Raw genomic sequence first — 16245 nt, forward strand, 5'->3', positions numbered from 1 at the left:
AAGGGTTTGGTATAGATGAAGGTCTGTTTAGATGCAGAAATATAATATTGCCAGCAAATTTCCCCCACCATTTTTCCTTTGTAAATGTCAGTTTTACTGTAGTAGGTGGTATACTGTATGTCATGCAGGTACACCACTTCACAGTCAGGGTCAAGGCATCCCCCAGCTTTGTTGTTTGTTTGAGTTTTGCATGTTTAATGGTTCACTTTAACCACTACTAAAACCACTGAAAATACTTTTTTTTGCTTTAGAACATGTTTGACAATTACCTGCCTATTAGCCTAGAAAATGGACATTACGGTTTTTTTAAACATTTGGCTCCAATTGACTTCGATGTTGGCTGGATTTTGCACTCAAAGTTTAGAAAGGTAGCCGAATCACACACAAACGTAACCCAGGTACAGTAAGTTTGGCACATCACTAGTGCACAATTCAGTTGGTGGATATTTCCTGTACAAATAAAAAAAATCTACAAACCCAAATCCCAAACAAAGTCTTGGTTCAAGGCCAATTTGCAAGCTTTTGTACTAAAAGTGACATTTAGAAAACAAAAAACAATTGCCACTAAATGGCTTTTCCCAGCTGACTTTCTTCTGTTTACAGTGGGGCAAAAAAGTATTTAGTCAGCCACCAATTGTGCAAGTTCTCCCACTTAAAAAGATGAGCAAGGCCTGTAATTGGCATCATAGGTAGACCTCAACTATGAGAGACAAAATGAGAAAACAAATCCGGACAATCACATTGGCTGATTTGGAAAGAATTTATTTGCAAATTATGGTGGAAAATAAGTATTTGGTCACCTACAAACAAGCAAGATTTCTGGCTCTCACAGACCTGTACCTTCTTCTTTAAGAGGCTCCTCTGTCCTGCACTCATTACCTGTATCAATGGCCCCTGTTTGAACTTGTTATCAGTATAAAAGACACCTGTCCACAACCTCAAACAGTCACACTCCAAACTCCACTATGGTGAAGACCAAAGAGCTGTCGAAGGACACCAGAAACAAAATTGTAGACCTGCACCAGGCTGGGAAGACTGAATCTGCAATAGGCAAGCAGCTTGGTGTGAACAAATCAACTGTGGGAGCAATAATTAGAAAATGGAAGACATACAAGACCACTGATAATCTCCCTCGATCTGGGGCTCCACGCAAGATCTCATCCCGTGGGGTCAAAATGATCACAAGAACGGTGAGCAAAAATCCCAGGACCACACGGGGGGACCTAGTGAATGACCTGCAGAGAGCTGGGACCAACGTAACAAAGGCTACCATCAGTAACACACTACGCCGCCAGGGACTCAGATCCTGCAGTGCCAGACGTGTCCCCCTGCTTAAGCCAGTACATGTCTGAAGTTTGCTAGAGAGCATTTGGATGATCCAGAAGAGGATTGGGAGAATGTCATATGGTCAGATGAAACCAAATCAGAACTGTTTGGTAGAAACACAACTCGTTGTGTTTGGAGGAGAGAGAATGCTGAGTTGCATCCAAAGAACACCATACCTACTGTGAAGCATGGGGGTGGCAACATCATGCTTTGGGGCTGTTTCTCCGCAAAGGGACCAGGACGACTGATCCATGTACAGGACAGAATGAATGGGGCCATGTATCGTGAGATTTTGAGTGCAAAAATCCTTCCATCATCAAGGGCATTGAAGATGAAACTTGGCTGGGTCTTCCAACATGACAATGATCCCAAACATACCGCCCGGGCAACGAAGGAGTGGCTTCGTAAGAAGCATTTCAAGGTCCTGGAGTGGCCTAGCCAGTCTCCAGATCTCAACCCCATAGAAAACCTTTGGAGGGAGTTGAAAGTCCGTGTTGCCCAGCGACAGCCCCAAAACATCACTGCTCTAGAGGAGATCTGCATGGAGGATGGGCCAACATACTAGTAACAGTGTGTGCCAACCTTGTGAAGACTTACAGGAAACGTTTGACCTCTGTCATTGCCAACAAAGGATATATAACAAAGTATTCAGATGAACTTTTGATATTGACCAAATACTTATTTTCCACCATAATTTGCAAATAAATTCTTTCCAAAATCAGCCAATGTGATTGTCTGGATTTGTTTTCTCATTTTGTCTCTCATAGTTGAGGTCTACCTATGATGCCAATTACAGGCCTCTCTCATCTTTTTAAGTGGGAGAACTTGCACAATTGGTGGCTGACTAAATACTTTTTTGCCCCACTGTATATATAAAGTTGCCTGGGGAATCCCCCTCAACATTTGTACATGAACCTTTTCCTTGATGAGGGTCTGGTAAAGATTTTGAGGAGGGACCACACACACACACACACACTTGAAAAGGCACGAGCCCCCCTAAAAATCCATATAAGTCGCTTCAGGTCTAGTAAAGATTTTAGGGGGGACCAAGCATGGTGCCTGGCTGTCAAGGAATGGGAAGGGGATCAAGGATGTGTCCTTTAAATATTTTTAAAAAGTCATATGGTCTAAATCCACCATTGGACCTTGGCATCCAGTGATGTAGATCCATCGTCAAGCACAGTTAGTGATTCCCCACCCATACGAACATGGCGCCCTGCTCCTGGCCGAGTCTTGCTGGGAGAGACAGCTTGCCAGCTGGCTGCTAAGTGTAAAAAAGCTGGCCAGTGATGCTGACTGATGTAATTGGCTAATAAGTCATTCATTTATTGGCAGTAGAATTTATTAGTAAATGAATCACTTCTGGCTACAGCAGCAGCCAAAGGTCTGGAGGCTAAACAAAGCCAAACCTTGCCATTTAGTTCCCCCATTTGGTAAACCTTGAACAACTAGAGTTCAGTTCAAACGCTCCATTGACCTGAGCCTGAAGCTCATTCCTGGCTCTGACAATTTATATTACAAGTAGGTGCATTACATTTGTAGTTTAGCAGTAGACTAAAATCGGGGCAATTTTGCTACAAATACCTTTGCTTCTTTATTATGACAAAGTACGTTGTACAATATCAAGAGCTGTCAGTCTATTTTTTAAATCTGTGTACTCTGGGCAGCAATTTTATAGAAACAGCTGGCAATTTATTTACACAGTCAGGCTTATAAAATTTCTTATTATTTTTGAAGAACAAATTGAGGTTCTTTTTACCTGGTTATAAGAACATGCAATCAATGTTCATTGCCTTAGTGCCTTGCTTATTAGTGAAGGGTATGTCTCTATTTTCAAAAACAGACCAGTGTTATATAGGTTCCACCAAAAAGAGCTGTTGGTCATGTTTTTGGCAGAGGTTATGGCAATGACCTCGCCAGACAAAATCAAAATATCCAAGGTGGTAAGAAAGGAAGCAGTAACACGCAGTCTGGCATCTGCAACACATAGCAGCCGTGGCCTTTGTTTTTAAGAATAGATCTGAGTGGCCAATCCACAAGAGATTGCCAAGTGTGCATTCTAATGCAAGCCATAGATGGGTCGAAAATCGGCCGATTTTTCGGCCGAAAATAAAATCGGCCGATTTTCGGATCATTAGTGGGCTAATTGTTCGGCCATTTTTTGGTATTTTGGCAGATTTTTTTTATCGGTAAAGTTGGAAAAAAATCGGATGATTTTGCCGATCGGCCGATTTTCGTGGCAATTATGGGCAAATCGGCCGATCTTTTTACCGATAAAAAAATCTGCGCTTGAGCAGTGACCTGCAAGAGGAAGACAAAAATAAGAAGAAAAAGAAGAAGAGAATGAAGAAGAAAGAAGAAGAGGATGAAGAAGAAAGAAGAAGAGGACGAAGAAGAGGATGAAGAAGAGGAAGAGGAAGAAGAAGAAGAGGAAGAAGAAGAGGATGAAGAAGAAGAGGATGAAGGAGAGGATGAAGAAGAGGAAGAAGAAGAAGAGGAAGAAGAAGAGGATGAAGAAGAGGATGAAGAAGAGGATGAAGAAGAAGAGGATGAAGGAGAGGATGAAGAAGAGGAAGAAGAAGAAGAAGAGGATGAAGAGGATGAAGAAGAGGATGAAGAACAGGAAGAAGAGGACGAAGAAGAAGAAGAGGATGAAGAAGAAGAAGAGGAAGTAGAATAAGAGGAAGAAGAAAAGGATGAAGAAGAAGAGGATGAAGGAGAGGATGAAGGAGAGGATGAAGAAGAGGATGAAGAAGAGGATGAAGAAGAAGAAGAAGAGGATGAAGAAGAGGAGGAAGAAGAAAAGGAAGAAGAAGAGGAAGAAGAAAAAGAAAAGCATGAAGAAGAGGATGAAGAAGAAGAGGATGAAGAAGAAGAGGATGAAAAAGAGGATGAAGAAGAAGAAGAGGATGAAAAAGAGGAAGAAGAGGAAGAAGAAGAAGAGGATGAAGAACAGGATTAAGAAGAAGAGGATGAAGAAGAAGAGGAAGAGGATGAAGAAGAAGAGGATGAAGAAGAAGAGGAAGAAGAGGATGAAAAAGAAGAGGATGAAGAAGAAGAGGATGAAGAAGAACAGGATGAAGAAGAAGAGGAATTCCAGTCCGGCAAAAAGCGTCCCTGCAGAGAGCTTCGCTATTCCTTTGACAGTGCTTTGACATTTATAGCGGCTGCAACATTGTATCTATTTGTTTCCGAATAAAAACATCTGTATCCTAAATGGATACAAATAGATACAATGTTGCAACAGCTATAAATGTCAAGGAACTGTCAAAGAAATAGCAGAGCTCTCTGCAGGGACACTTTTTGCCGGCTGTAGACGGGATGAAAATCGGCCAATTTTTTTTTTACCGTTCCTGGTAACGTCGGCCGCTTGAACGACCGATTTTTCTTTTTTTTTAAAGAAAAATCGGCCGGCTTTCTCCCCATCTATGGCCTGCATAAGGGTCTAATACAGAAACACAATTAATTATGAAAAAATGTAATATCTAAATCTTATCTGAAGCACAGTTGTCAATTCTGCAAGTAAACATACTCATCACTACTGCTCTCTGTCATTAAATTGAGCGGTCAGAAGAAAATGAGTTTTTCTTATTTAAACTGGAAAATTGAGTACATGTTTATTTAATGAACTCTCCGTCTGTGTAGTCGACACCTTAAACCAGGGGTCTCCAAAATTTTCAGTACAAGGGTCACATTGTATAATTTACAAATATTCGCAGGCCTTAAAAAAAATCCCCGTCAGAGTAGAAACAAAGACCATAGACAACCTCAGCTGACTTTAACCCTTAATTAATGTACACTGAGGATTCGCTACTGACCCTAGCTGGAAGCCAGATAAAAACTTGTACTGGCCAGGATGTGGCCCATAGACCATAGTTTGGTGATCCCTGCCCCAAACAGTTGTTGTTTTCCTCTCTGATGATTCCTTGATGCCTTATTTGCCACTGAAGAAGCCTTAGTTTCAATTTGCTTAAAGTCTAAGCTTTCAAAAAGTACAGAGCTAGAATGTTCTTCCTGCTTTACCTTTGTACAAGAGTTTAATCTTTAGACCAGTGGTTCTCAACCTTCCTAATGCCACGACCCTTTAATACAGTTCCTCATGTTGTGGTGACCCCCAACCATAAAATTATTTTCGTTGCTACTTCATAACTGTAATTTTGCAGTGGGAGGAATAGTGCCACATCATTGGTGTCAGTGAGAGGAATACTGTCCCATCGTTGGTGTCAGTGGGAGGAATAGTGTCCCATCGTTGGTATCAGTGGGAGGAATAGTGCCCCATCATTGGTGTCAGTGGGAGGAATAGTGTCCCATCGTTGGTGTCAGTGGGAGGAATAGTGTCCCATCGTTGGTATCAGTGGGAGGAATAGTGTCCCATCATTGGTGTCAGTGGGAGGAATAGTGCCCCATCATTGGTGTCAGTGGGAGGAATAGTGCCTCATCGCTGATGTCAGTGGGAGGAATAGTGGCCCATCATTGGTATCAGTGGGAGGAATAGTGCCACATCATTTGTGTCAGTGGGAGGAATAGTGGCCCATCATTGGTGTCAGTGGGAGGAATAGTGCCCCATCGTTGGTATCAGTGGGAGGAATAGTGCCACATTGTTGGTGTCAGTGTGGGAGGAATAGTGCCCCATCATTGGTGTCAGTGTGGGAGGAATAGTGCCCCATCATTGGTGTCAGTGGGGGGGGGGAATAGTGCCCCATCATTGATACTAGTGTGGGGGGGAATTGTGCCCCATCATTGGTGTCAGTGGGGGGGTATAGTGCCCCATCGTTGGTGTCAGTGGGGGGAGGAATAGTTCCCCATCATTGGTGTCAGTGGGGGGGGGGGGAGGAAATAGCGCCCCATCATTGTTGTCAGTGGGAGGAATAGTGCCCCATCATTGGTATTGACACCAATGATAGGGCACTATTCCTCCCACTGACACCAATGATACTTACCTTGCTGACTCCTGCTCCAGCCTGGGCTCGCTCCCTCCCTCTCCCATCTATGGCCAGCATACCTGGCTGCAGCAGCACCATCTGCATGCTACAGACACTTACCTGTCAGCTGTCTTCCTTCTCCGGCCGCTCCCTCGCTCGATCTTCTTTGATCTTCGCGCTGCTGCTCGGCTCCTCCTCTCCAAGCTTCACCTCCTCGCCAGTGATTGGCCGCTTGTGTGCCTCTCCTGAGCTACAGTTCCGGCGGCCAATCACTGGCGAGGAGGCGGAGCTGTTGCGTGATCCCGGGGATGTGGCCAGATGACAGGGGCGGCATGTCATCCCGCGCACACATCGCGGTCCAGGGAAATGTGGACGTATCTGCATGTGGGCGGACCCGCCTGGAGACTGATAGCGGAGCGGTGTCTTGGTTCCTAAGACCATCGGAAATATGTGTTTTCCGATGGTCTTAGGAGACCCCTGTGAAAGGATTGTTCGACCCCCCCAAAGGGGTCGTGACCCACAGGTTGAGAACCGCTGCTTTAGACTGTCAGCAGATCAGCCTCTACAAATTTGGCACAGTGCCTAAGGTGATTGTAGCCGTATTAGTGCATTTGCGACAGGAACAATTGAGTACTGATGTGATACTTTTTTTATTTGCACTAACATACAATTTTGAGGACAAGCTTTCGGGGAATGTCCCCTTCTTCAAGGTCCAAGCAGTATTATTACTAGTACATATTACTATTACTATTACTGTACTAGTAATAGTACTGCTTGGACCTTGAAGAAGGGGACATACCCCGATTGCACAGTGCCTAGAAATGCGTAAAAATGGAGAGCAATTGAGCATGTGGGACAGTATTACTGGATTTTAAGCAGTATAGGCACTTATTTTTAATGTTTTACATAGCTATACCTACAAAAGGGGCCAGCCTGAAGTGATTAGCAAGACTTAATTTTCTGACTAAAGTTCCTCTTTAAGGTGTGCTGGCAACATATCATTTTATTTGATTGCTGTGGCTCTATTCACCATTGCTCCAGCAAACTACAATTGGGTATATAGTGGTCTGGTGTCCAATGGAGATATCTTTATATTGGTGGAACCCACTCACCTGCATGCTGACAGTTTACTTTCACATTAATATACAGGATTATTATTATACAGGATTTATATAGCGCCAACAGTTTAGCGCTTTACAACATAAGGGCAGACAGTACAATTACAATACAAATTAAAGTGTTACTAAACCCAAAACAGTAAAATCAGCCTGTATGTAGTAAAGCATGCTTGTTATACTCACTGTGGAACCCAAGGGGTTGTGTAAAAAGGCCGTTTGATCCTCATTGCTCTGTTCCTCCCCTTGTTCAAGTGACCACCTCTTATCTCCTGATAAGGCAGACTGAACCGTAATACTCAGTTTGGTGTGCATTGCTAGAGAGGTTTTTTTTTTCTTGGGAGGGTGCATGTGATCAGCACAGGCTCAATCAGCACTGTCCAGACAGAGGCCAGGGGTTTTGCATTCTCCTAGAGCAGAAAGAAAACTCCTCCTACAAGCATTAGCTAGTGCTTGGCTGAACACTGATAGAAGTCACCAGACTGCTCTAACTTCTGATGAGAATAGGTATTTAGCAGTTTATATTTACTAAAATAATTGCATTTCCATTTTCTGTGTACTGTAGGAGACCAGATATAGTGAATGAAGGGTGCCCGGGGTTTATTAACACTTTAATACAGGAGGATTCAGAGCGCTTTGCTCGTTAAAGCTTACAATCTAAGCAGGAGGGTCGAGAGATACAAAGTTGTCAGCCTGCTCTTGTCTAGGATCCAAAAACAACTCCGCGCTCCAACATTCCCTTCTCCAATAGCAAACACTGCTTCAGGTCGCTTAGACGATGGAACTGTTTCTATTATATTGGTGTTGGTGTCAAAAGTCAGCGTTGCTCACAAATATTTATATACTTTCTCTCAATGGGTATTGTTCAGGAACTCTCTGACTTATGAGCCAGAGTGAATATAAACAGTGTTTTCTTTTAGAAAAAGCAAAGGTGTTTAGAGATTGCTAGGTTGCTGTAGCTGCAGGACGAAAAAGGAGAGCAGTGCAGCAGAGAAAGATGGCAGTCAAGTGGGGATAAAGAAAGTCAGTCCACCTGGGGGGACACTCACTCCGCAATGCAGATGTAATGATGTCAGATCCTAATCTGAATTAATAAAGGGGTGTTAAGGAGATCAGTCACCCAGCATACAGAGAATTGGCTGCAGCTACTGGCCCCTTCCTCAGGGACTTGGATACAAGAAAAGGGGGCTGTGAGGGGGACTGGGGTATGGGGGGCTGTGAAGGGGACTTGGATGCAAGAAAAGGGGGGTGGCACTGTGAAGGGGACTGGTATACAGGAAAGAGGGGCAGTGAAGGAGACTGGGATACAAGAAAGGGGGGGCTGTGAAGGGGACTGGTATACAGGGAAGAGGGGCAGTGAAGGAGAGTGGGATAGAAGAAAGGGGGGGGGGCTGTGAAGGGGACTTAAATGCAAGGAAAGAGGGGGTAGCTGTGAAGGGAACTGGGATGCAAGAAAGGGGGGCTGCAAAGGGAACTGGGATAGAAGAAAGGGGGAGCTGTGAAGGGGACTGGGATGCAAATAAAGGGGAGGGAACTGTGAAGAGGACTGATGTAAAGGGGTAGATGTGATGTGATGGGGGACTGGGGACACTGAAGGAAAGGAGACACTGTGATGCAAAGGGGGCCTGTGTCATAACGGGGCACTGTCATGTATGGAGGAGGGGGACTGTGATCTAAAGGGGGGCTGTATTGTACAGAAGGGAATGTATTATAAAGGGGTGCTGTAATGTAAAGGGGGGCTATGATGTGAAGGGAGTGATGTAATGTAAAAGGGGGCTATATTGTAAAGTAGGGTTGCTATGATATAAAGTGAGGCACTGTGATGTAAAGCAGGGGGGGCTGCAATGTAAAAAGAGGGTGCTGCGGCATAAAGGGGAGACTGTGATGTGAAAAAGGCTGCAATATAAGGGGGGGCTGTGATGTAAAGGGGAAACTGCAATGTACAGATGGGGAGGGGCTGTGATATGAAACATCTGGCACAATATGAGACTTGGACGCCTGATGAATAAAAATTTTACTGACCGGACCTCTGTGAATTTTAATTCCATACTCCTGCTCTAAGCCAAAGTCATGCTGGACCCGCACCAGCCTGTGAATGAACAGTGAAATGAGAAGCAGCACAGTGATGGACTCATCTCTGTTTCTCTGCTATCTCAACCTATCACATGAACTGATTGGGTCCTTATGCTGCTTCTTCCTTACACTTCGGCTCTGTTGTACAGCAACTGCAAGAGGCTCATATCAGGTCAAATTTCAGCATTTGTACTGTGACGTTTGTACAGTAGCTCATCTTTCTTTTGATTTTTTTAGTTCCTATATATTTTTAAATCTTTTTCATTCTAAATTCTCTAAATATTCTAAACAGAATTCAGAAGATGCTTGCTCAAGGGATGCCTTGGTCCACAAATTTATGTACACTTCATCTACACAAAGGTAAGATACTGTATGTTCCAATTTAAACTTTAAGTGTCCTGAAATAATGTGTACTAGTATATCTTGAAGAATTATACTTCCTAGATATTTTTATTTTCTTTGCAAAAGCATACTTTGTTTTAGCATTGAGTCAATAAATGGCTCACTATTACTTATCTTACAGTTTTCTGCACATACAAGCCTGTTGTAAGGGACCGCCCGGCGACACCACTAGCACTCCACTAATCAGGCGTCCCCAGTGCACGGAGTCTAAGTCCCAGAGTACTTGTTCACCAGGGCCCCTGATGGTGGGGATGGACTTGGAGTACTAAGCAAAATGGTAGTGTGACAAGAACACCCCTACCTGGAAAAAGAAGGTTACTAGGTGATCCACGCGGAGTAATATAATTTCAAAAATATTCCAAACAATACTTTATTTGATCACATAGATCATAAGGAGGTTAAACATGAGCACGGTGTACATATGAAAAAATAAATAAAATCATGTTAAAAAGCACTAGGCGTCTTCAGTTTCGGGTCATCTTAGCAAATAGAGTACCATAAGGCAGAGTTATATAGTGGTGATGTAGTTATCCTGGGTTTCCATGGGTTTTCATCTAGTATTCAAATGAACCATGTATTCAGCAGATGTGTTCCCAATATATGTCAGGTATCTCCTGGTATGAAACAGCTGGAACACAGAGATACATAGTATATATATAGAAGTATGAAAACCAAAACACATCCAAAGTTCACCAGACCTCCCTCTACAGTAGTCAATGGATACTACTATTACCTTCTCAATAGTGAAATTAACAGGCCAACTTCTCAAATGTAGGGACTTCCTGGATAGCCACCCCAAGTGAAACAGGGTCCACAGTACCAAATGATTCTGAGGATATATATAGAAAAATAATGATACATATAAAAATCGTAGGCATCAGGTCACCCTGAAAACAAGACACACATAAAGTGGGTATATTACCATAAATGAAGATCAAGAAGACTTCTGTCGACTTGAAATAAGATCAGGTCCTTGATGCTTTTCCAAGATACATGTAGGGGTGGGAAGCCAGGTAGTCACAATACATGGATTGTCCGCAAACGGCAATCGTTTAGGGAAATTTATCTTCCACCGGTGGCAAGTTATTTCAGCTTACGGCTGTTGAGATCTATAGAGCATTTATGGTATTAAAAGGGCATGCTATATGGGCCTAAATTACCCTGTGTACTCGGGGAATTTTTTGTAAATCCTCTTTTGAGGACGATCTACATATCTACAGATCTACATACCCTCACTCAGCTAGGAAGTGGAGCGACATCCAGTCTGATATGTCGCTCAACAGGTGTGTGATTCGGGTGGAGACCGAGGGGGTGAGGTGGGGGGTTGAGAGATAGATTTGTGTGTCGTCGGCATAGAGGTGGTAGTTGAAGCCGTGAGAGTGTATGAGTTGGCCAAGGGAGGAGGTGTAGATGGAGAAGAGAAGGGGCCCGAGGACAGAGCCTTGAGGGACCCCAACAGAGAGGGGGAGTGAGAGGGAGGTGGTGGCATTATAGGTAACGCTGAAAGAGCGTTGTGACAGGTAGGATGAGAGCCAGGAGAGAGCAGAATCTCTGAGGCCGAGGGAGTGTAGTTTTTTGAGGAGGAGGGGGTGGTCGACTGTGTCGAAGGCCGCAGAGAGGTCAAGGAGTAGGAGCACTGAATAGTGGCCATTAGCTTTGGCGGTTAGCAGGTCGTTGGAGAGTTTGAGTAAGGCAGTTTCGGTGGAGTGTAGGGGACGGAAGCCAGACTGTAGGGGATCGAGGAGGTTGTTGTCGTTGAGGTGAGAGCATAGGCGGGTGTAGACTAGGCGCTCGAGGAGTTTAGATGTAAATGGGAGCAGGGAGATGGGTCTGAGGTTGTTCGGGTCATTGGGGTCCAGGGAGGGCTTTTTAAGTATGGGGGTGATGTGTGCATGTTTCAGAGGGGAAGGGAAAGTGCCGGAGGAGAGGGAGAGATTGAAGATGTGGGTGAGGGAGCGTAGGATGGAGGGGGAGGGAGGTTGTAGGAGTTGTGAGGGGATAGGGTCAAGGGGGCAGGTGGTGAGGCGGGCATCAGAGAGGATCTGGGAGACTTCTTCGATGGTAGTAAGGTCAAAGGTGCGGAGTGTTGGGGAAGCTTCAGTATGAGGAATGTAGGGTGGGGTGGGAGAGGAGGTAACAGCAGTGGTGGGGCCGTGGGAGAGGGGTGTAGAGGGGGTAGCTGAGTGAGGGTATGTAGATCTGTAGATATGTAGATCGTCCTCAAAAGAGGATTTACAAAAAATTCCCCGAGTACACAGGGTAATTTAGGCCCATATAGCATGCCCTTTTAATACCATAAATGCTCTATAGATCTCAACAGCCGTAAGCTGAAATAACTTGCCACCGGTGGAAGATAAATTTCCCTAAACGATTGCCGTTTGCGGACAATCCATGTATTGTGACTACCTGGCTTCCCACCCCTACATGTATCTTGGAAAAGCATCAAGGACCTGATCTTATTTCAAGTCGACAGAAGTCTTCTTGATCTTCATTTATGGTAATATACCCACTTTATGTGTGTCTTGTTTTCAGGGTGACCTGATGCCTACGATTTTTATATGTATCATTATTTTTCTATATATATCCTCAGAATCATTTGGTACTGTGGACCCTGTTTCACTTGGGGTGGCTATCCAGGAAGTCCCTACATTTGAGAAGTTGGCCTGTTAATTTCACTATTGAGAAGGTAATAGTAGTATCCATTGACTACTGTAGAGGGAGGTCTGGTGAACTTTGGATGTGTTTTGGTTTTCATACTTCTATATATATACTATGTATCTCTGTGTTCCAGCTGTTTCATACCAGGAGATACCTGACATATATTGGGAACACATCTGCTGAATACATGGTTCATTTGAATACTAGATGAAAACCCATGGAAACCCAGGATAACTACATCACCACTATATAACTCTGCCTTATGGTACTCTATTTGCTAAGATGACCCGAAACTGAAGACGCCTAGTGCTTTTTAACATGATTTTATTTATTTTTTCATATGTACACCGTGCTCATGTTTAACCTCCTTATGATCTATGTGATCAAATAAAGTATTGTTTGGAATATTTTTGAAATTATATTACTCCGCGTGGATCACCTAGTAACCTTCTTTTTCCAGGTAGGGGTGTTCTTGTCACACTACCATTTTGCTTAGTATGTACCTTTTGGGTTTATGGATCCACACTTATACAAGTGAGTCGGAGATAAGTCAATGACACCAGCTATACGTGTCATTCTGGGTGGCCTGTTTGTGTTTTATTGTTGTGATGGACTTGGAGTACCCCGGGACCAGGTCGTGCCTACTGAGGATACCCGTCAGTGGTAGGGGTGTTCGCCAGGGGCTCCCACGGGAGAGAGCCTGATATGAGGAGGTCTGGAGACCCCGTTGAGAGGGATGGATGGATGGATGGATGGATGGCTGAGCAAGTGCAGAGTCAGGCAAGCCGGGTCGGTAACGGGGAGGACGGTACGGTACAAGGCAGCGGGCAGAGAATAGTCAGGTCACACGCCAGGTCAGCAACAGCAGGTCAGATCCAATAGGGGGCATTCAGGAGAGAGGTCAGGCAAAGCAAGGGTCTGGGCAGGAGAATACAGCAGTGGTCAGGTACAATCCGGGTCAGCAACTTACTTAGAACAGGTTCAGGATACAGGACAAGGATAAGACCAGAAGGCACCGAATGACAGCTCTGGGCCGTTTAAATATCGCGCCCTGCGCTGCCATTGGTGCCCAGTGGGCGGCCGCGGCTTCTACTGCGCATGCGCGAACTCGCGCGCCGCGGCCGGCCCGGACCTAGAGCTCGCGTCCCTGCACAGGGCGGCATACTGCGCCTGCGCCGGGACCATCGCGGCGGGGATCGAGGGGATCCCCGACACCTGTACCTTTCATGGGTGGTTCGTTAGTGAACATTTAGAAAATAAGCTTCACCATGTGCTGGTAATCACTGCTGCTACCTTAATCCCCAGGCCACCTGCATTTGGGCCTCTTTTTCATTGGGACTCTTTGATATCCAAAATAGTGGTTTTATTGTTTTTTAACAATTGGGTCTGTCATTGAGTTTCTCTAAAAACAGAAAGACCTTCAGGTTGCAAATAGGCCCGTAATGTCACCAGCATTCTTGTGGGTAACTAAAGTTGGGTATAAGTTCGAAAGACAAAGTGAGAATGGAGGTGTCCCATACTGGAACTTAAATAATTTGAATGAGTTTCAGCCCGCCAAAGCTCTTTTTACAAGATGCAACAGTAACAGGAAGAGTCAGAAATGTTCAATGTTGTTTCAATATTCAGATAGGAAGTAGCACATGAATAGTAATGTATTATCTGACACAGATCAAGAGGTGTTGCTGATTTTATATCTGACTGTAAAGACTCAACCAGAAATGGAAAGCTTTCAGTCATAGCTGAAATTTCATCCAGATCTTTGTTGTAATTAGAAGCCAAGTTAAATGATGCTTTCTGTAATTCTGTCACAGTCATTGTGACAGGAGGAGAGCAAGAGAGGATCTCAAAATCCTGGGATGTTTCCAGTCTTGTGACTTCCATGTCAGGTGATTAGAACATCAAAAACCTAGTTAAGGTTGATTCTAAAATGGTCTGCTATACTCAGGTTGACTTGCGCATCTTGAGACTCATACAAGGCTCTGGTCTTAGTTTTACTTTGCCTCTTTTGTGGAAATGTAGGAATCTCACATTTTCACATACTTCTTCAGCATAACTAAATATTTCCTAGACATCCATATTATGCATTTCTTGAAAGTTGCCTCTTAATCCATTTTTCATTTGAGATGCTTGTAGTATGGAAATTCCTTTGGCCAGGATAGCATGGTTTACTCAATCAACCTGACTCAACATTCTGTTCCAAACAAACAGTGTACACAAAAAGCGATAACTAACCTGCAGCAGAAGACTTTCAGAAGTAGACACAGATTCAGGATTTGATGAATTTTCTATAATAAATAAACAAAAATTACGGTACTCCTCTTGTATTGAATACCCTAAACGCACACAAACACTTTAACCCCAAAAAGTGTATAAATCAAGTTATGAAAAGTGCTACTACACCACAAAAGAATAATAAGATACGAATAAATAAAAAAAATGCAAATAAAAAATAAAAATTAATAGTAAATGAATAAAACTTGGACACTTTTTAAGTTTTATTCATTTATTATTAATTTTTATTTGCATTTTTTTTATTTATTCGTATCTTATTATTCTTTTGTGGTGTAGTAGCACTTTTCATAACTTGAATTTTCTATAATGCCTGTAAGAGCTTTAAATACTGTAGCTATTACAGTACATCTGGGCCTCTGTGTGTGGTCTCTCCCTGACTGTGTATCACTGGGCCTGAGCCTTGCCTACACTATGCTTTTTTTTCCTATTGATAATACCAGTGGCACTTCTCAGCAGGTGTCCAGTATCTATCTGTCTCAACAGCAGCTGTATTTAAACAAACTCTTCATAATTTATATCACTTTATTTAGGGGCTCTCTTGGTAGTAAAATTATATGAATTTTAGGAATAGATATCAAAAACTGAAAATTGCTGGGGGTGCATGCGCACAGCTGACTAATCTGGACATGCCTGCTTAGAGCTCCACTCCACAGTCACTCACTTGGCCACGAGAAGCACGACTAGGCTACCTCCGTGGTACACTCGCCTCCCCGCAGATCTGGTAAGCACCAGAGCACTGGTAGGATGGTCTCGGGAGGGTCCCGGCAGACACCTGAACCAAAAAGCATCTGCGAGGTGCTGGCACAGGCCTCCCCTAAAATGGTGGCACTGCCATCTACACATGCAAGCGGGTCCCACTCACCTAAACAGAAAGCCTCTACCATCAGGGAAGATGCGGAGTCGGATACAGACACCCTGGCCTCTCCTCTGCCATCTCAGACCACCTCTCCTCACTCAGACATGTTGAGGCAATTCGAATGGATGCTCCAGAAAGCTCTGGGAAATCCCAGAGTTGAGCCAGCGCAATCGGTTAATGACCTGGAGACCTCCCTCAGCAACCATGCAGATGAGCTGGAAGCCCTCAGGGAAGAAAACTTTAGCCTGCAGTCCCAACTGGAAGACTATGAAAATTAGGCCAGATGCTCTAATCTTAGAATACGTGGTATCTCTGAATCTGTTGTAGATATCCAGTCTAAAATCACGGCCCGATTTCAGGAATTAGCTCCATCTATTCCTATTGAGAGGCTTGAAATGGATTGTATTCATAGAGCCCGACCCCACGCATACTGGAGGGCCCTCCGTGTGATATTATTACTAAGTTCCATTTCTACCGCACCAAGGAGCAACTCCTGTCAGTTGCACGTCACCGTGAGTCACTTTCTTTTCAGGGCCATGAGCATCAATTGTTTGCTGACCTCTCACAGCTGACCATCTCTAAACACAGGACTGTCAAACCC

General features: G+C 44.1%; 1 protein-coding gene and 2 long non-coding RNA genes across 3 annotated transcripts in view; 2 read left to right on the forward strand and 1 right to left on the reverse strand.

Annotated features, from left to right (window-relative positions):
• The window catches only part of SPMIP7 (sperm microtubule inner protein 7), a 162674-nt gene that overhangs the window by 23890 nt on the left and 122539 nt on the right, over nt 1–16245 (forward strand). The window contains exon 3 of the mRNA XM_089654931.1: nt 9729–9796. Coding sequence (XP_089511057.1) covers nt 9729–9796 — 68 coding nt within the window. The remainder of the gene's footprint in view (nt 1–9728; nt 9797–16245) is intronic.
• Nucleotides 10193–10685, reverse strand: LOC149444099 (uncharacterized). Its single transcript, XR_016306555.1, has 2 exons — nt 10572–10685; nt 10193–10466 (listed from the first exon to the last, which is right to left on the reverse strand). It is a non-coding gene; the product is annotated as an uncharacterized LOC149444099 (long non-coding RNA).
• Nucleotides 12411–12903, forward strand: LOC149444100 (uncharacterized). The gene is made up of 2 exons (XR_016306556.1): nt 12411–12524; nt 12630–12903. It is a non-coding gene; the product is annotated as an uncharacterized LOC149444100 (long non-coding RNA).

This window comes from Staurois parvus, unplaced genomic scaffold (genome assembly GCF_062004578.1).
Source record: "Staurois parvus isolate SC_StPar_1 unplaced genomic scaffold, SC_StPar_1.0 ptg000814l, whole genome shotgun sequence".
NCBI classification, from domain to species: Eukaryota; Metazoa; Chordata; class Amphibia; order Anura; family Ranidae; genus Staurois; species Staurois parvus.